The 19435-nt window shown below is 38.9% G+C and overlaps 1 protein-coding gene across 1 annotated transcript in view; it reads right to left on the bottom strand.

Moving 5' to 3' along the window:
* Window positions 1-1309: 1309 nt before the first annotated feature.
* The window catches only part of CLVS2 (clavesin 2), a 52728-nt gene continuing 34602 nt past the window's right edge, over window positions 1310-19435 (bottom strand). Inside the window, exons 3-5 of the mRNA XM_060753275.2 lie at window positions 13333-13443; window positions 9362-9582; window positions 1310-5671 (exon numbers count right to left, since the gene is read on the bottom strand). Of these exons, the coding sequence (XP_060609258.1) occupies window positions 5584-5671; window positions 9362-9582; window positions 13333-13443 (420 nt within the window). The 3' untranslated portion in view covers window positions 1310-5583. The remainder of the gene's footprint in view (window positions 5672-9361; window positions 9583-13332; window positions 13444-19435) is intronic.

A 19435-nucleotide genomic window follows, 5' to 3' on the forward strand; every position in this document is an offset into this window, starting at 1 on the left:
GGATGGCCCGTGAGGTCTCTTCCAACTCAATGATTCTATGAAAGGGCAAAGAAAACCAAATATAAAGAAAAGGGGTCAGGGCTAGTAAAAGAAGATCCTATTTGGATATGCAATGAGTTCACACTGGGTTTTGTCCAGTGGATGCTACCCACATAGGTTTAGACAGAGCCTAAATACATTAAAAGCATCAGATTCCAGCTAATCTTGTAAGCTAAGCAGCATGGGAGACTGGCAATAAATTCCAGGTGCTATTAGCTATATTTCAGAGAAAGGAACTGGCACATCACTTCTACATATTCCTTGCTTAAGAAAACCCCATGAAATTCATGATGTTGCCGTAAGTCATCAGGCAACTTAAAGGCACTTACAAATACATTTCTTTTAAATTTTAGACTAAGGACCTCTTCACATGGCCCTTTTGGGCCATGCCATTGCACCAGCAATTGCTGGCAAAAGGGAAGGCATGTAGGGCAGCTTGTGGTGCCCCCGCGCCCGCACTCTTTCCCTCATCAGATGGGGGAAAGGATGGCAACGTGCATTGCCCTGCCACCCTTTCCCCCATCATATGGGCTACCCAAACTACACTTTCCTCCCTGTAGTGGAGGAGGAAGCACCTTTCAGAGCTTCCACCCCACTTTGGGAGGAATGTGGGCAGGGCCTGCTGTGCGTTGTTTGATGGCGTGTGGCACACTCCTTCCTTGCTATGCAACAAAGTGGAAAAATGGGCCAAAAATGAAGAGCTGGTAAGATCTGAGTTTTCCATACAGAGAGAAAAGAGTAAGAACACATGTGTAGAAACCAAAAGTTTTCTGTAAGACCTGCAAAGCTGGGAATTTCTGCTAGGGAAAAGCAAAGATGGAAAATCTGCTTTGGAACCGAACTCAGAAAGATCAAGTAATGCAACAATCACCAAAAAATGGCTAGGTTTCTTTTATTGCATTTTTTCTGATTGTGTTAGAAATCTTAAATTTTGAAGAGAAATTGAACCAATTAAATAATCTCATATCACTATATTCTTACCTAGTAGCAGAAATTAACTATAATCTGCTGAAATTCTTAGAAAACCAGACATTCTGCTGTGAGTCTTCTTCCTTTCGAATATCTTAGTTTGTTTTTACTGAAATATGGAGGGTGAATTATGTAAAATCACCACCTCCTGAGAAGACTATCTGAATGCCATACATGAATTAGACATTAGAATGCATTTCATAAACTGCAGTTAAGGGTGCACACACAGACAAGAATTCGAATGCAAAAATAAAACAAAAGCAAGTTCTTCACTGAACAGAGGAGTCGTGACATTCCATACTGATTTTTCTTTCACAGAGTTTAATAAAGGTTCTAAGAACAATGACTTTTACAAAGGTATTTAAATGAAATAGAGGGACACACGCTCTCAGTTTTTGTAAAGTGAAATTAGTAAAGCCATGTGAGCCATGGCTCTGTCTCCAGATATTTGGAAACTGTCAGCCATGGTTAATCACTACTGACTTTACTGAAATTTAAATAAGGAACATGTTAACATCAGAAAAATTAGTTCTGACACTACTTAGGGGAAAATCCCCAATCTTTCATTGTTATGAATTAGAGTCATCCAATCAAGAAAACCTTGACTCAGAGCTTGGCCTCTGCTTTTCTGTGGCCAATAGTCCAATAAGCAACATTGCCAAACCAAGCCTCTGATTTATTTTACCTAGATTGCACACATTTGGGATTATGAGTGGGGCAAGCCTTAGTGATATGGAAAATTGAGTTCTGTACTTAGCAAGTGAAAATTTCTTTCCAATTTGCAGATGAACAAAGATTAAAAAGTAAAGGGATGGAGCATTAATATACATACTGTCCTACTGAAAGGATAGCTCTTCCAGCTATTTGTGGAGAGAGTCCACTCTCCCACTCAGCCAGGTCCTTCAAATGTAGCTCAGCCAGTCTAGCAGCATGAAGACAAAATTAATGTGACAGTTCAAAACATGCCTGTTTTGTGGAGAATTAATGAAGAGTTCTTGGAGCTCGATGTCCATGTGGGCATGACAGCTTCCATATGACAGTTTGAAAGGATTAAAAGGCTACCTAGCCAAACTTTCTAACACACCACCCACCCTTTTCCCCAAGGACCAACAAAAGGAACATTCATCCACTACTCTTTAATCCAATCAACACAATCCAGTTCTGATTTGCCACAACATAACACCTTATTTGGCATTCATTTGGCAATTATAATTTCCCAGGCATGAAATATGCATGTTGGCAATCCACTCTAGAAAGGCTACAAAACATTTATCTTTATAGGTGGTGGTTATATAAGGATATTTTCAGCTCTTGTGTTTTTCTTCCATCACATAGATAGGAAAAGGGCCAAATTTAATATATGTGCATAGCTCAGCATTTTGTCATTTCTACTGTTACTATTGCTGGTGGTGAAAACGGTTGCATCTAAATTATGTTAATCCATTATAAAGTCAAAAGTATGTGACAACTTATTCAAATAGATAATAGCACCCCCAAATTTCACTACCCTGTTGATTTATGGCATAAAGATTCCAAATGTCCCACAGCATTCTCATCCTAATGATACCATGCTGAAAGAGTAGCACTGTATTGAAGACTTCTAAGCTTTAGGGATTTTTAGTGTAAAATAGCAAATATTTATTGAAATCACTTCTTCATCTGTCCTGTGAGTCACACATACTAAGTTAGATACATGCAGTATTTGTATTATTGTGGATGAAAGGGCTTCAGCTGTATTTCTAGCAACATGCTGAGGCTGGTTATTATTCATCAAGAGCTAATAACATGAAATGTTCATAGCCCCATCCTATTTGCATGGATTTTCTTTTTAATGCATACTCACTAATGTGCAGTATGAATGTAAAGTTGGTGTGTATGAAAGCATGTATCATACAAGTGTGCCACAAAAAGCTTAGATCGTCTAATAGTACCTGTTGCAGGAAATACTATAAAACAGCCTAAGGGAAGCCACAGGAACACAATTCATCATCCAAGAGGTAATCATTTTTTAACTCAAAATCTTTGGGTATTATTCCCAATTAAAAGCTATCCCTGACAACAATTTAACAGTTTGGGTTGGTGTTCCCATGGTTGCATTTTTCCTAACTCTGATGTCTTTCTGTTTTGACATATAATTGGTTCTTCACAATAATTTGTAGTTGTAAGTTACTATCTCCAAGCAGTGGAGTAGATTCTCCTTCTGCTTTGCAGTTTCATGCATGCGCCTCAGCTTAGGAGATCTTCCAGAGCAGATCTGGTGATGCTATGTGGGAAAGAGGTAGAATCACACTCACAAGCAGAAGTCTATCTGAGTGACACTGTATGTAATAGCCCATTGCTACTAGAATGATGAATAGTTTAATAATGTAACCAAGTGAATGTTCTAGCCCTCAAAGGACGCAACTGACAAAATGGAAACTAGAGAAAGAGGAATTAAGGTTAAATAAGAATCTCTCAAATTAGCATTCAGGCACATATAACATGGTCTTTGTGACACTACAGCCCCATATTATCATAAAATTCAGCTGTGGTAAACAGTAATAGCACACAGAAATCTAGAGAACTACCTTATACTGGAGTCAGACTCAATTATCAAGTCTGACAGGCAGCAATAGCTCTCCAGGATTTCAGCTATGATTTTTTCCAAGTCCTACCTGAGGGTTTCCTGATGGTGTCCTACACAATCACTAACTAGATCCAACCTTGTTTAGCTTCCAAAATGACAAAAGTTTGGTGTTTTTCAGGGCAGAATAGTGTTGAACCTTATGATGACTGGCGAGAATGAACAAGTAAATTCTACAAGGACAGTGCAGGAACAAAATGAGACCTCTTTTTTCAAGACTCATAAATCTCTGGATGGTAGGGATGTGATGAAGATAAGCAAGTCATTCTCCCTTCTTGAAATTGAAAGTCTCTGAAGATTTTCAATAGGCTGTAGGATGCCAATACAATTCTGGTCCTAATTATCACAAATATCCCCGAACTGATTCTGATACATTTCTTTAGAGACCTTAAAAGTTCAGACATTCAATTTTGGTTATTACAAGCAAGAGTACTTGTTATTTCTGTTCAAATGGAATATTAAATCCTGGTGAAAGAGGTTTGGATAGTTGTAGGACACATTCTTGCCTTGATGTTCAGCAGAAATAGTCATGCATATCAGCACACATCAAAGATGAAAACATATCCCCTAAACTACAGCTGACCATGTACAGTCCACTTTGGAGACAGTTTGGTCTTTTGAGGTAAAAATGTATTCCATGTCTAATATGGCACATATTTCATCTACACATTTACATCACAAAACAAAAAAAGTGACCTCAACATGGCATTGTACTACATACTTAACAATAATCAAATTTTGCCTGAAGTAGGGTGCTGTACTTACCGTATATTCCGGCATATAAGACGACTGGGTGTATAAGATGACCCCCAACTTTTCCAGTTAAAATATAGAGTTAAGACAACTCCCATGCATAAGACTACACCCACGTATAAGACGACCCCTGGCTTTTGAGAAGATTTTCTTGGGTTAAAAAGTAGTCTTATATGCCAGAATATACTGTAAATCATTTACTATGATAACTAACAACGACATTGTCTTAATATACAATCTATAATAAACTCTAGGCACACCAAATAGGTATGATTTTTTTGTTTTTATAAATCCTTGATTAAATATACTCATCTACCATTGACACTTTATACGTAGAGACTGGTAAAAATATAAAGATATGTATTCAGACTTCAGTTTCAGAAGTTTTAGAAATGATGCATCAGTCTGTTGCTGCTAAGTATTATGAATTAATAGCAGGGCATTACCGAGTATGTTCCATACAAGGAGGAAAGTTCTGAGACATGAACAAAGTGTGAGGCAGACATTTTGAAGCCCAGCTAATTGGTCAGGACCCAGAGAGCACTGGAATCCACAGTTGGTGTGAACATATTAAAAATTAGATATATCTCATAAACCTAGGGATGGTGCTCAGCTTCCTGCTACTAAAATGTTCTTTACAAAAAAAATAATGCAAATTGCAAACCATAGCAATGTCTATGAAATACCATCTTATCAGACTGGAAACATCACACCATATACAATGTCTATAGGATTCTGCATTCTGTTGTTAAATGAAAACTATGGAAAGTATGAAAACTGTCATATAGCTTTGTATAAAAAGGATGAAATTTACTTACATGTTCTTGTTTGTTTTTATCTGAGTACTATCTGTTCTTTTACAGTGCATTCAACTGGCATATTTTAATAGTCACTCTATTTTCCCCCCACACTACATCCCTACCCTTACTTACAAATGCAGAGAGAAGGAACAGACTCTATTTACAAACAGGTTGGCACTTACAGAATATATTACTGATATCTTTCCATTTTCCCCACCCTGTTTTCCAGCTCAGGGCACCCATGTTCCAGGATGACTGGCAAAACCTGCTGCCTCATTACATTATGCTACATTAACATGAAAATAGAACTCCAGCTGGTTCTGATTCTCTCCCAATGGTTTGCTTGTTGCTGAAAGGCAATACCTTCCACCCCAATTCATGTTTGATGCTCAGGCATTGTTAGTCAAGTGAAAGCAATGGCTGCATGTTTTCCTCTTCGCTTTTATCCACACGCTTTAACACTCCAGGGTCCACAACGGACTGAGACCTGAAAAAGTAATAAAAACAAATGTTTGATATGGATTATTAAAAGACACATGGAGTGAGGTCAAGAAATTTTAAAAAGAAGTGGGTGTTCCCTGAAAATATGCTTGGGAAATATGGTAGGCAACCAATGATACCTCTCAAGATCTTATGGACAACTCCCACCAACCTCAGCCAACATGGCCAATCGTAAAGGACAATGGGCCCAAAAGATTACCTAGGGAACCTGGTTGCCAATCTTTCAAACTAATTAGTGAAATATTTCTAGAATCTTTTGAAATAAATATTTCTCTGATCATTCTGCCAGTATTATATTCCATGCATAGAGAAAGATAACACAAGGGTATCAATCAGTTGGTTTCCAGGTTATGTTTTGACTCTTTTTCTTTCCAGGCAGAAATATATTGAATTGTTTACAGTCACTTACTTCACAATGAAACATATTGGAGGTAAGGACCTCTAAGCTTACCTAGAATGACCCCCCTTTTTTCAAATCAATTCAGTATCTGATACTTTGAAAGCAGAAATAAACATTGAAATAAAATCCAAAAATGTTGCACAGGCCCCACTTAAGTTAATATATAAAGCTAGTAGTTATAAGGCAAGTTGGAACTTTACAACATAATAAGTTGTGAAGTAGGCTCAAATAGTTAGACTCCCAATTCAATTGTGAACATCATTATCTTCAACTGGGATTCAAGGATTGTTACAAATGAAACACACATAGTACAGTTAAATGGAAGGGAGGTCAGCATTAATAGTAGCTGCAATTACAAAAATCTGTTGACTTCTGGAAATGCTAATTCCCCGAACATGAACAAAAAGTTTGTAAACATGTATAGAGAGACATATATTTAATAAGTGAAACAGCATAAGTGAAAACAGTCTAAAGGAAATGTTGCAAATAGAGTGCAGTTAATGGAGCTTATTCCTATGGCTCTAAAGCAGAGGCAAACAACCTTTTTATATTAAAAGACACATGGGACAAACAATCTTTGATTGGAAATGAGCATTAGGTAAGGTTGAAGCCAGTGGTGGATAGAAATTGAAATATTTGGTTCCATCTCTCTCTCTCCCCGATATTCTCTCCTCCAAATTGGTGGGCTTCAAAAGAAGAGATCCCTGTTGCATATGCCTGAACTAATGTGTTTGCAGTGGGGTTTTAAATGCAGGTTCAAACCCCCTGCAGGTTGCAGGTTGCCCATTTCTGAGTAAATTGGACAGATACAAACAGCAGAAGTACAGCAGCAGAAGTTTTTAAGATCAAGTTAGGAGCTGCTGTGGTATTAACTTGAATCCGCATTGAATATGTTGAATGGTTTTTAACTGTGAATTTGAAATACTGTTTAGATTTAATTCTGTTTTAATGTTTGTATATTTGTATAATTTAAATTGTGTACTAATGTTTTTAATTAAAAACTACTTTGAGTCCCTTTCAAGAGAGATAAAGCAGGGTATAAATAAATATAATAACAACAACAACAACAACAACAACAACAACAACAACAATGCTATCAGATCCTTTAAAAGCCTAAGTGAATTCAATGGATCACAGAAAACATAGGTTTGCTGGCTATAGTTGAAGCCAAAACTAGTATGAGTAATTATGTGACAATAGCCTGGTAACTCAGTAGAAAGGGCTTAAATTGCATATAGCCTCATGCCAGCCATAAGTATGGCTATGAAAATTTCTGAGTCAGTTTCAGTAAGTTTCTCTGATTCCCATCTCAATTTTCTTCCCATCCGTATTTCACACCAGGTTACAGAAAAATATCACAATCCTCTATGGGCCTCACGGAGTGTAACGCTCCACCAAAGACATCTCTGCCCACTCCTTCCCTAAGTGCAGAAGCAGAACAGATTTCTATCCCTAGCCATAGCCTGCTGACTATGGAATATTTCCAGCATACCATAGTATTTTGATACCAGGCGTCACATGCTACCTGGAGATCCTATTTAACTTTCTCAAAAAAATGTGTTTAAGCACCAAATGTTCTGCACAGTCAGGAGCAAGATGAGTCTCAGCCAAAAATATGTTTTTATTTTATTTACCTTATTTATACTCCTCCTTTCTCTACCCCAAAGGGGACTCAAGGCGGCTTACATACAGGCAATTATTCATTGCCTTAAAACACAAAAGAAAACAATTGCCTGCTTTTTAAAAAATAATTCAACTTCTAGTCAAAATACTTCAGGAAAACCTAAAGATGAACACGAAACATGTTTTTGTAGACTTCCCATGGAATGTAAACAATGTATTAAAACTATGAATAGGCTAACAGGCTAAATGATTATAGTGGACATTGAGTGACAAAATTACTTTTAGCAACATAAAATAATGTCTAACACTACATCATTTTTGCTGTTGCTAGGTGTCCAGGCATGTGGCCGGGGGGGGGGGGGGCTTAAGGGGCTTCACCCCCCCCCCCCACGAAATTCTCATGGTGGTTCGCAAAAAGGCCTTACTGGTGCATTATTTAAACTGTTATGTTTATTCATATCATGATCTGATCACCATACTCAATATATCCCATATGCATGGGGGTATTGGGGTAATGATACAAAAGGTTTGCTATGGTAGACTCTCTTTCACTCAGACTCAGCCCTCTCCCCCCCCCCCCCCCAAAAAAAAATCGAAATCCTGGCTACGGGCCTGTAGGTGTCTGTAGGTTGATTCCTATTTATGGCAATCATATTGCATAATTTGCTTGGGGGGAAAAATTAAGAGGTAGTTTTCCATTACCTTTTTTCTAAGGCTGAGAAAAGTTCACTTGGATTTCCATGACAGGCCAGGGATTCAAAGCCTAGTCTCTCAGTCTCCTAAACCAACACTCAAACCATGATGCCACCCTGGCTCTCAATACTGAAAGATTAGAAATGAATTTCCTTTTCTTTCTTCTCTATAGCAATACTCACATCAATAATCAATTCTTGTTACTGATATTGCAGAATTGCAAACTTCTGATATCCACATAGTAATGTAGCCCTATAATGAATAAATAATGTTTCCACCAACAATGTGACCCCTGTTACTCAGTGTTTAAGATTTACCTCCTTCCTAAATTTATAATGATGCGCACTTTTCAGTCTCCTGTAGAGATGGCAATGTTTGGCATATGGACAAAAAGGACATTAGCTCTCTTTCTTTTCTACCTACACCTAGCAATTTGACATTTTATTGTTTATAATAATAATAATAATAATAATAACACTTTATTTATATTCCTCCCTTCTCACCCAAAGGAGACTCAGTATAATCTAGACATATAAATATCAATCTGCTTCATGCACACTTGGAATCCACCTCTTCACAGGATAAACACGAATTCCATAATTCAAGATGTGATTATACCATCATCTTACATCACTAATGTGACCTATCTTTTATGGAGAAGGTTGAATGACATACCATATATTTAATACTGATTTTTAAAAAATTATTTTTATATGCCATTTGATCTCCAGGGACCTTAAGATAGTATACATGGCCCACGTTATCTGCCCAAACCCCTGTGAGATAGATTAAGCTGAGAGAGAATGATTAGGACACCCAATGATTTTCATAGCTCAGTGGGGATTACAGCTTGGATTCTCCAAATCCCTGCCCAACTTCGTCTTGATCTTCAATGGCTGACATTCAGTCTGGTGATCAGCTAACTTTCACCCTCTGCTTTAGAAGCCCTATGCAACATACCTCTTCATGGATTTGGGAGATAGGTCCTTTTCAACTTCTTTTGCACAAGTGTTGTAGGAATCCACATTATATTCACTGTCATCATCATATTCATGATCTAGCAGTGTTCGTGCCCATGTACCCATATCGTAAGGGGGCAGCATTCCTCCAAATTCAGAAGGCAGAATCTCAGGATGAATAAGCTGGTGCAGACTGTTGAGGTTATTTCCATGGAGAAATATCTGTTAAAAGATGAGAAATATCTTTAAAACACGAACTAGATGACCTATAACAGGGCTTCTTAAACATTTTCCCTTGGGGATCCCTTTCTGCCTGAGAGATTTTTACATTATTCCAGGTATATAAGTATATAAAATAAGTATAGAAATCAAACTTTTACTGATAAAAAATCAGCATTTGCAAGGCTTGCTAAACAGACTGATTTTCCTTTTTATCTGGTACAGCTAAAACATCTTCTGCAAAATTCACTGTAAACACTGCACAACAGATGAGTGTAAATGTCTAAAACTGCCATTAGGTGATGTTCAGAAAACTTTACTGCTGCCAGTTTTTTTGGGAACACAATGTGAGGTAAGAGGATACCATTTGTGGTTGGAACCATAGCTTAAGAAATACTGACCTATAGCACAATGTCAAAGTCTTTATCATGAAAGATTTTCTATTTGAACTGAAAGTTTCAGTAAGTAAGGAGCTTTAAGCTCACTGTCTCCTGTTCAGACAAGAGAAATTAGACATCTCATTAATGCAAGTCTAGAATAAGAATAGAAAGGATATTTAAAAAATTACATTGTTGAAAAACATGATTGTTTGTTTTTTGAAACCCCGAGGAGAAGAATTCTGGACCAAGGAGAATGATCACAGTTCAGGACTCATTTTTCATAAAATCCACACACAGTTGTTTTGCACAAGGAACAGAATTTTCTGCATGGAGATTATATTTCCTGTAATTGGTGTTTTACCTACAAAAATGGTTTGAGTTGCATACAAAACATTTTCCCCTCAGGAAACATATATATATTATAACATATTATATTTTAAGATATTATATTTTAATGTGTAATGATGATGCATTGTGTTGTTTTGTATATTATTGTATATGAACACATGTTGTGAACCGGCCTGAGTCCCTCCTTGGACCGGTATATAGAACTTCTAAATAAATAAATAAATAGGAAACAGCCTTTTCTATATAGTAAATATGATTTCTACCTATAAATATTATTTTCTGGGGGATGGGGTTGCCCAAAACAACAGCATGTGGGTTATTTGCAGAATAATTTTTGTAGATTTTTGAGAAGTGGGATGGTTTTAGATAACTTTCTCACATTGGGAAGAACACTGCTAAAATGACTTTGTTGCTTTCTTTGAGAAGAAATTGGCGTGGAATTACATTCCTAGTCTAGAAAAATTATCCTGGTTACCAACAATGTATGCCAAAGATTAATATATCTGTATATATAAATACACTGGAACATCAAAAGTGAATGCATTGGACTTCTACACTGTAGAAATAATGCAGTTCAACACCCCTTTAAGTGCAACGGCTCAATGCAATGGGATCTTGGGAGTTGTAGTTTGGCGAGGCACCAGCACTCCTTGGCAGGGAATGCTAAAAACTTTGTAGAGTAAGCTTATGCACCACATGTTGCTTACGTAGAAGGGCTGGGACTTGAGAAGGAATGGGACAAACTGAAACAAAATGAGTGCTTCACTCAAATCAGAACCACCTAGCTTGTAAGAATAACAAGTGTTCAACAGACTTCCTTACATGAGCGCATTCTGTTCATGCAACACTGGCTCCAACTCATGGGAATGAATTCTGAAATTCTGATTATTTCTAATATATCTCATAGTGGAATGATGTTTCACAAAGCTGGAAAGAGGACACAAATAAATCTAGCAAGAGAAGCTTTTAAGTGTGTGTCCTTAATTTGAAAAGAATAAAGAGTCATGGTTCTTTAAGTCCATTGAAGTCTCCCTGAGCATATTCTCTAGCCTGAAATAAAATAAAGCATACAAATGAGAAACACTACATTGCTTCTGAAAACAGAGAAAGAGAATAATAACAAAAACCCTTGGAGTATATAACATCTGTAGTTTTCAAAAAATGAAAACAAAGCACTCATCACCAAAAGGATTGTTTAAAATATTTTGCAAGAGAGATCTGTGTTATCTGTCATAGAAATTATGTGATCTTCCTTCATCAAATCTCAATGCGAAGACTACAAGAGTGTATGCTAATTCTGCTGCTTCTCTCCAATTTCTTCTATGGGCTGTTGATGCCAGTGATCAGGTGAGCCTTTTCAAGTACCCTCAAGGGCTTCTGCATCTATAGAGGAGGTTTCTTTTATTCCCTTCCAAATGCTAGACTCACTCTGCGCTCCATTTCAAGCTGCTTTTCAAATTTGGCTGCATTTCAAAAAACAAAAGAAAAACCTATAAACATGATGCTGGAGGGCAGTTCTTGTAAAGGGAAAGATGTTAGTGCTCATGTATGTATCTGTGTGTGCGCGCGTGTGTGCATAAGCACACACACACAGGAAGATTTCTCTATAAGTACACTTTTTCACACTGCGGTCACAGCCAAAGCCAAACACTTTAGCATCCTGATGAAGAACATGGGCAATGAACACAGACTTTGATCAGCACACCAGCCATCATTCCTCCTCTGAGGCCATATCCACACTACAGAACTACAGCAGTTTGACACCACATTTACTGCCACAGTTGAGTGGTACAAAACTTTGGGGTTTGTAGTTTTGCTAGATAATTTACCCATTTCTGCCAGTGCACTCTGCTTCCACAACGAACTACAAATGCCAGGATTTCATAGGATGGAACTATGGCTGTCAAACTGCTATATTCCCAGCAATATGTCCTTAAATGCACTTTATTAATGATCTAGGATTGTCTGCACGCCCCATCCCTCTCCGAAAACTCTATCCTAGTCATATTTCACCTATTCATGCTCAGCATTATCTTTAAATTTTTAATTATTACATTTGGCCCAGCCATAGGTTTTTTAAACATCGTTGTGTTAATGTTTATTGCTTATTTTTTGTTATGAGTTTTATTTTATTGTTTGTATTATTGTTGTTATTGTTTGTATTACTGATGTATTGTGGGCTCGGCCTCATGTAAGCCGCACCGAGTCCCTTGGGGAGATGGTGGCGGGGTATAAATAAAGTATTATTATTATCAGTTAATAACAGATAAGAATATCTACTTAGGCTCACACTGATTTATAGAATTTAGTCATTGTATTTTTGTCTAATGTAAAATCCATAGAGAACACCATACCTTAGAAATATTAATTGAATATACATTTGATTATCTTTGGAAGTTACTGGTACTCATGGGTACAGAACTTGAGAGACTAACTATTGACAAAGTGCATGTGGGGAACATATTACTCTATTGTTTTAACTTCAGCACTGGAGTTATTCTGAGACTTAATTTAAAGAGCAGGTTAACTGCCTGTAGCAAACAGAACAAATTGCCGTCTTCTCTCATTTCTATTCAGACTCATTCAAGCTGCCTTAGTTTTACTTTTGAATCTCTTTAAAGCATAGCACAGCTTTTAAAATCATAGCTTCTGCTTATTGTTGAGTAGTTGCTGAAAAATATGTTTGTTTGTCCTTTGCCACATTATCATCCTCTTTATAAAAATTGTTATGTATAATGTTTTATAGGGAGCACATATTTCAAAATAAGATGACCGGACATCTATAAAGCATCTTAAGATCTTGAAACCTATGACTCATCTGATGGATATCCAAAGCTTTCCCCAAAGATATGAAATCTTGCATGATATAGCAGGCATATGCTTTGAAGGTAGCTGAATATGTCTTTGAAATTATTATTATAAAAAAACTTGACAAATATACAATGCTTCTTATTTTTCAATGCAAGTGATGCACCCCAATTGATATGCTACAAAATCAGATGGGGAAGAAGAGAAAAATAAATACCCTTTTCCTTGTCTTTTCCTTTAAAAAGGGCCGTATCACTGTGTAGAGGGCATGGATGTACCACGGTTGATTGACAAAATGAATTCCTCCAAAGCGAGCCGGAAAACTGTCCTAGAAGAGAATGTCAAAACAAACACATTCAGTGAGTTTTTAATTGCCTGGCTTTCTGATGCGCTCAGCAAGAGATGTATAGAATTCTGAGCCCACTTTAACCTTATGACAACCTTATATAGATTTCCAAGGTCAGAGCTTGGAAAGAAAGCTTTAGAAGTAATTGTTTACTTGTACTTAATCCCCTTTTTTGGAATAATTAAAATATAACACAGTAAGCCAGTGAGACTACCACTCTAGAGACCAGCATTTGAATCCCACTCAGCCATGGAAGCCTACTGGGTGACTTTGGACAAGTCATATTCTCTCAGCCTTAGGGGAAGTCTGCATCAAACCTTCTTTGAATACATGTTGCCCCTTCCCCAAAAAAACAAGAACAATAGGTTTACCTTAGGGTCTCTAGAAATTGGGAACAACATGAAGACACACAACTATGTAGCTTTGTGTTGTACTAGAAGGCAGTCATTATTTAGCAATATATGTAACATTAATGTAGTTATTTTCAGGAACAGTGGTGTGGCTTCACGTCTTGGATATATTTTATACTATCACCAGCAATTTGTAGCATTCTGGTGGGGTTTTTTTTTCAAATAAAAGACATTGCTATTTGATCGCTTTTCAATAACATGAAAGTCGCGTGTAACATTTTTAAATATCAGCAATTAATTCTGGGGGCCTCAAAGTAATAACATAACCTCAAGGGTGAGGAACTTCCTTTGAACTAAAAGTCCAATTCAATTTCAGAGAAGTTGTCAGTTTCACACATTCCAATACTAGGTAGAGCCAAAAGCAAAAGTGCCCGGGGGGTTGGGGGGAGAGATATTATGGGAGTCACAGTTGTAAAACCATATAAAAGTTCAAAACAGGTGCAACTTAATGTGCGCAAAAAATAGAAATACAGTTAAACTATCAAAAACAAATATATAAATGAAGTTCAAAGCATAGCCATTAAAATGAAGAACAAAATGTAAATAATATGGCACACTGAGTGCTCTCCCTTGAGCAGTCAATGTCCTACTTAATTAAAAAGATCTTCACCTTCCTATGAAAGGATAGCCAGGAGGGTTTTGGGCCAACCTTTTTAGCGAGGAAATTCCAGAGCCTAAGTGAAGCCACCAAGAAGGCCCTCTCCCACCTTCTCAGCAAATTGACCCATGAAAAGAGCTGAGACAGAGAGAAAGGCCTCCCCAGAAGATCTCAAAATGTGGGCAGGTTTTAACTTAAAGCCCTTAGTAATGATGTTTTTAGAAAGGTATGGCAAAAAGTTGTACAACTCCCGAGAAAGAACGAAATTATGGGGGCATATAGAGAAAAGCACTGCAATGTTTAAGAGTGAAACTGGGAACCCAGGAGTATGAAACCCACCCACCCACAAACAGAGTTTGCTGTAACTAAGTAGTGACTTTTCAAGATGTGGCTTGGTTGTGAGAATTTCAGAAAGGTGGCTGAGGAGGAATTTAGATACACAGATATTTTCCTTCCTTATCTGACACTGAATCACTGGCATTACATTGAAAGCATCTTGCGTGTATCAGATGAATTCTGTATGCGAAAATGCAGCCATTTGATATTTCAGACTTCAAAGCAGAATACACTCCTTCAAGATAATGTCTAAAGAATGGTATGCTTGGACCTGAAATACCCAATTTCCTGGCAGTAAGCTCTACTTTAGGAACTCTTATAAAAAGATAACATTTCTTCCAGTCGGACAATGGCTGGCATGTTATTGATTTAAATATTCCTGTATCTGGCTGACATATCTCTAGACTGGAATCTGCCTTCACAAAATATTTCTCCTTTTATGTACCCCAATTTACATTTATTTAATTTCAATGCATGAAAATAATTGTTAGTGTCCTGAGGAATCTTTGTTAATGGTTTAGGGAGATTTTAATAAATGAACATAGTACTGTAAGAGGGTTTGATATTGTTTTAAAATGGACTGTTGTTAACTGCTTTTTCTCCCCCCCCCCCTTTTCACTTTATTACTATCCCTCCTTTCTCTCCATAGAGACTCAAGGCAGCTAATAGTGCTATTTTAATAATGTTAAAAGTTTAATATAATGTTGATTTACCTATATCGCAATCATTGCATTGTAACTCATCTTGAATTCCAGTCTTCTTGTATGAAGTTGTTACTATTTGCCCCATTCTTCTCTCAAATGTTTTTACATTTGCTTCTGCATTTGCTTTTTCCTTCAATAGATGACTAAAGCGGGGAGGGGTTGTACTGATAACATGCAATCCTTGTGCATCATACATTGCAAAGCTGAAACTGCACTCCATACTGTTAAATGTGATTATGGAATATTTATGAAACACTATCCAAGCTGCATACTCAGAGATTTTTATAAGAAATTTAGGGAGAATATTTCTCTTCTGAATTGGTTTCTCTACTGAGTCTCAGTGGGTCTCAGTGGTTGTTGCTCCATAGGCAGCTACTTAAGAAACATGAAATGTCTTTATAAAATCAATTTATTTTCCATTTTTTATTTTAGTTAATGTATGTTCAAAAATTGAATAAACACTATTTTAAAAGAAAGATTTTTTTAAAAAAAATCAGCTACGTAAATCTGCAAATAGTAATTGACTTGGCTGCACCACCAGGCAGTTCACAGAGCCTTGAGATGAGGAAAGTCCAACAGTACTAAAGTTGGAATGTCAACTTTCCCACTAACATGTTATTCCAAGTCCTCATCTCTGTAAAGAAAACACATTTTGGTCATGCTAACTGTTTGAGTTTCCTTCTCTCTTCATGTTATTAGAGTCAATCTATCCTTCAGATATTATTTTATCTGCTGTACAAATGCAATTTCCTCTGTGCCTACATCTCTGTCTCCTCTAGTCTCATCACCTGTATCTACAACACCTCTCCAAACTATCATTACCATTTAGTTTAAACTGCCAATTGGGGGGTGGTGGGAAGGACTTCAGTGGGGAGAAGTGTGAAAGGAGGTCAAACTTCAGTCTGTAATGATTACGGCATTTGAGAAGGCCTATTCCCTAGTTTGCCAGCTAGTTCTCTGTTTTCTGCACTTCATCCAATTCCCTGGCCCTTGCACTATCCCATGCCCGGTACTTTTTATAGCATGGATATGCCCAATTTAGTATTTCTGGTTATTGGCTTTTTGTCAAGCATTGTTTTGATGGAGTTTTCAATGCTGCTGTTTTATACTTTTTGTTTTATTTAATTTTAATCTGTATTGTTATGTTTTGCTAGGTCATTTTATTTGTGTTTTTGTTTTAATGGACTGTTTTGCTTATATGTCTGGTGAACATTCTGTCCCATATGTAAGCCTCACCGAGTCCCTTTGGGGAGATGGTGGCAAGGAATAAGAATAAAGTTATTGTATTATAATTATCATCATCATCATCATTATAGCAGATACTTTTCTTGATATGGTATCGCTTTGTAAGACTGTCCTGGACCAAGTTTAGACAGGGAACCCATGGTTCTCTCTTGTGTGTTTATGACCATGGACCCCCTCGATGGACTGTCACCTTGTCGTGGTGAGGGGGCTTGCGCGTTCCGATGAACCTGTAGGCACAACAACTGGAGTCGTGCACTCCCAGGAGTGGCCGCGGGGGAGGTTCCAGACCAAGCACAGTCCGAAGACCCAAAGACCTCAACGGCGGAGCAAGCTGCGAAGGCGGAAGAAGGCTGCAACAGACTGAGAAGCCACAGTCATTGTGTTAAACTACATCACCAGTGGAACCTCACTCTGTGAAGTCTGTGTGTTGATCAGTTGTGCACTGACCTCCACACATTAAAAAAACCCACGCACAGGCGTCTTCCAAAGAAAATAAAAACCAACCAACCAAAGCCCCATGGCGATCAGCGAGTGGTGACGGGGGCAGGACTGTGAAATCTGGAAGCCCCTAGTCACAGACTGGCACATGGGCGGTGGGTACGGACTCAGTCGTTCTACCTCAAGGTCCGAGGCAGTTGAGTAGTTCGGCAGCTGTATCCGCAACTGAGCAGCCCTTTTTAGGACCCACTCTGCTCACCCCACATGGGGAGGGGGCTAGAAAAGGTGCCCTAAACATAGTCTGCCTCACTTATCCCTGACTGGACTGCCGTGTCCAGTGGGGTCACCACCCTGCGGCCAAAAAAGAAAAATGAACTTCAGTACGTGGAACGTACGGACTCTGATGGACAACAGTGGCAGTGAACGCCCCGAACGCAGAACTGCCATCATTGCAAGGGAGCTGGGACGCTTCAACATCGACATAGCAGCCCTTCAGGAGACCCGGAGAGCAGGAGAGGGACAGCTGAAGGAAGAAAAAGGAGGCTACACCTTCTTCTGGAAGGGACTGCCTGAAAAAGACCAAAGAATGCACGGAGTTGGATTTGCCATCAGAAATGATCTGATGAAACATCTGTCCGAAGCTCCAGTATGCTGATGACAATGTCGTCTGTGCGCATTCAGAAGAAGATCTACAAGCCACTCTCAACACCTTTGCAGAAGCATACGAGAAGCTCGGCCTGTCACTGAACATTGAGAAAACCAAGGTGCTGTTCCAGCAGTCACCAGCCAATCCCTCTCCAATGCCAGTAATACAGCTTAATGGTGTAACATTAGAAAATGTTGATCATTTCTGCTACCTTGGCAGCCACCTCTCCACCAAAGTCAACATCGATGCCGAAATACAACACCGCCTGAGCTCTGCAAGTGCAGCATTTTCCAGAATGAAGCAGAGATTGTTTGAGGACCGGGACACGCGTAGGGAGACCAAGGTGCTTGTCTATAAAGCTATTGTCCTCCCAACCCTGCTATATGCCTGTGAGACGTGGACTGTCTACAGACGTCACATGCAACTCCTAGAACGATTCCATCAGCGCTGCCTCCGGAAAATCCTGCAAATCTCCTGGGAAGACAAGCGGACAAACGTCAGTGTACTGGAAGAAGCAAAGACCACCAGCATTGAAGCGATGGTCCTCCAACATCAACTCCACTGGGCCGGCCACGTTGTCCGGATGCCTGACCACCGTCTCCCAAAGCAGTTGCTCTACTCTGAACTTAAGAACGGAAAACGGAACGTTGGTGGACAGGAAAAGAGATTTAAAGATGGGCTCAAAGCCAACCTTAAAAACTCTGGTATAGACACTGAGAACTGGGAAGCCCTGGCCCTTGAGCGCTCCAGCTGGAGGACAGCTGTGACCAGCAGTGCTGCAGAATTTGAGGAGGCACGAGTGGAGGGTGAAAGAGAGAAACATGCCAGGAGGAAGGTGCGTCAAGCCAACCCCGACCGGGACCGCCTTCCACCTGGAAAGCAATGCCCTCACTGCGGAAGAAGATGCAGAGCAAGAATAGGGCTCCACAGCCACATACGGACCCACAAGGAAATCCATAATGGAAGACCATCTTACTCGTCCAACGAGGGATCGCCTAAGTAAGTATGACCATGGACAGAGATGGATTCACTGCTGCCATCAATTGCTATCAAGTCAACTTTACTTATGGTGATCCATCTCCTCAACAGCCTTTCTCAGATCTTGCAGACTTAGGACCATGGCCTATTAAGATGGCCTGCCGCAAGAAGCTTATAGATTCAGATGGCTTTCCGACAGCTCTTGGGGATTTTCCTGTCAACTTGGCAGGAGATTCTGTAATTGCTCTGGCTGACCTCTGGAAGGAGGATATGGCCAGGACGGTGGACACAATCACTTCTGAACATCCTCTCTCACAGATCAGAGCCAAACCAGCCCCTTGGTTTTCTAAGGAGTTGGTGGCAATGAAGCAAGTGAGATGGAAACTAGAGCGACGTTGGTGGAGAACTAAAAGCTAATCTGACCAAGCACGGGCTAAGGCGTATTTGAAAGCCTACTCCGTAGCAATGGTGGCAGCAGAGACACCGTTCCTTGCTGCCACCATTGCATCTGCAAGGAACCATACAGTTGAGCTGTTTCGAGTGGTCAGAGGGCTATTACATACTGGTTTTTCAGGAGAAATCTCTGACTACTCAGCAGCCTGCTGTGAAGAATTTATGA

This window comes from Anolis sagrei, chromosome 1 (genome assembly GCF_037176765.1).
Source record: "Anolis sagrei isolate rAnoSag1 chromosome 1, rAnoSag1.mat, whole genome shotgun sequence".
Taxonomy (NCBI): Eukaryota; Metazoa; Chordata; class Lepidosauria; order Squamata; family Dactyloidae; genus Anolis; species Anolis sagrei.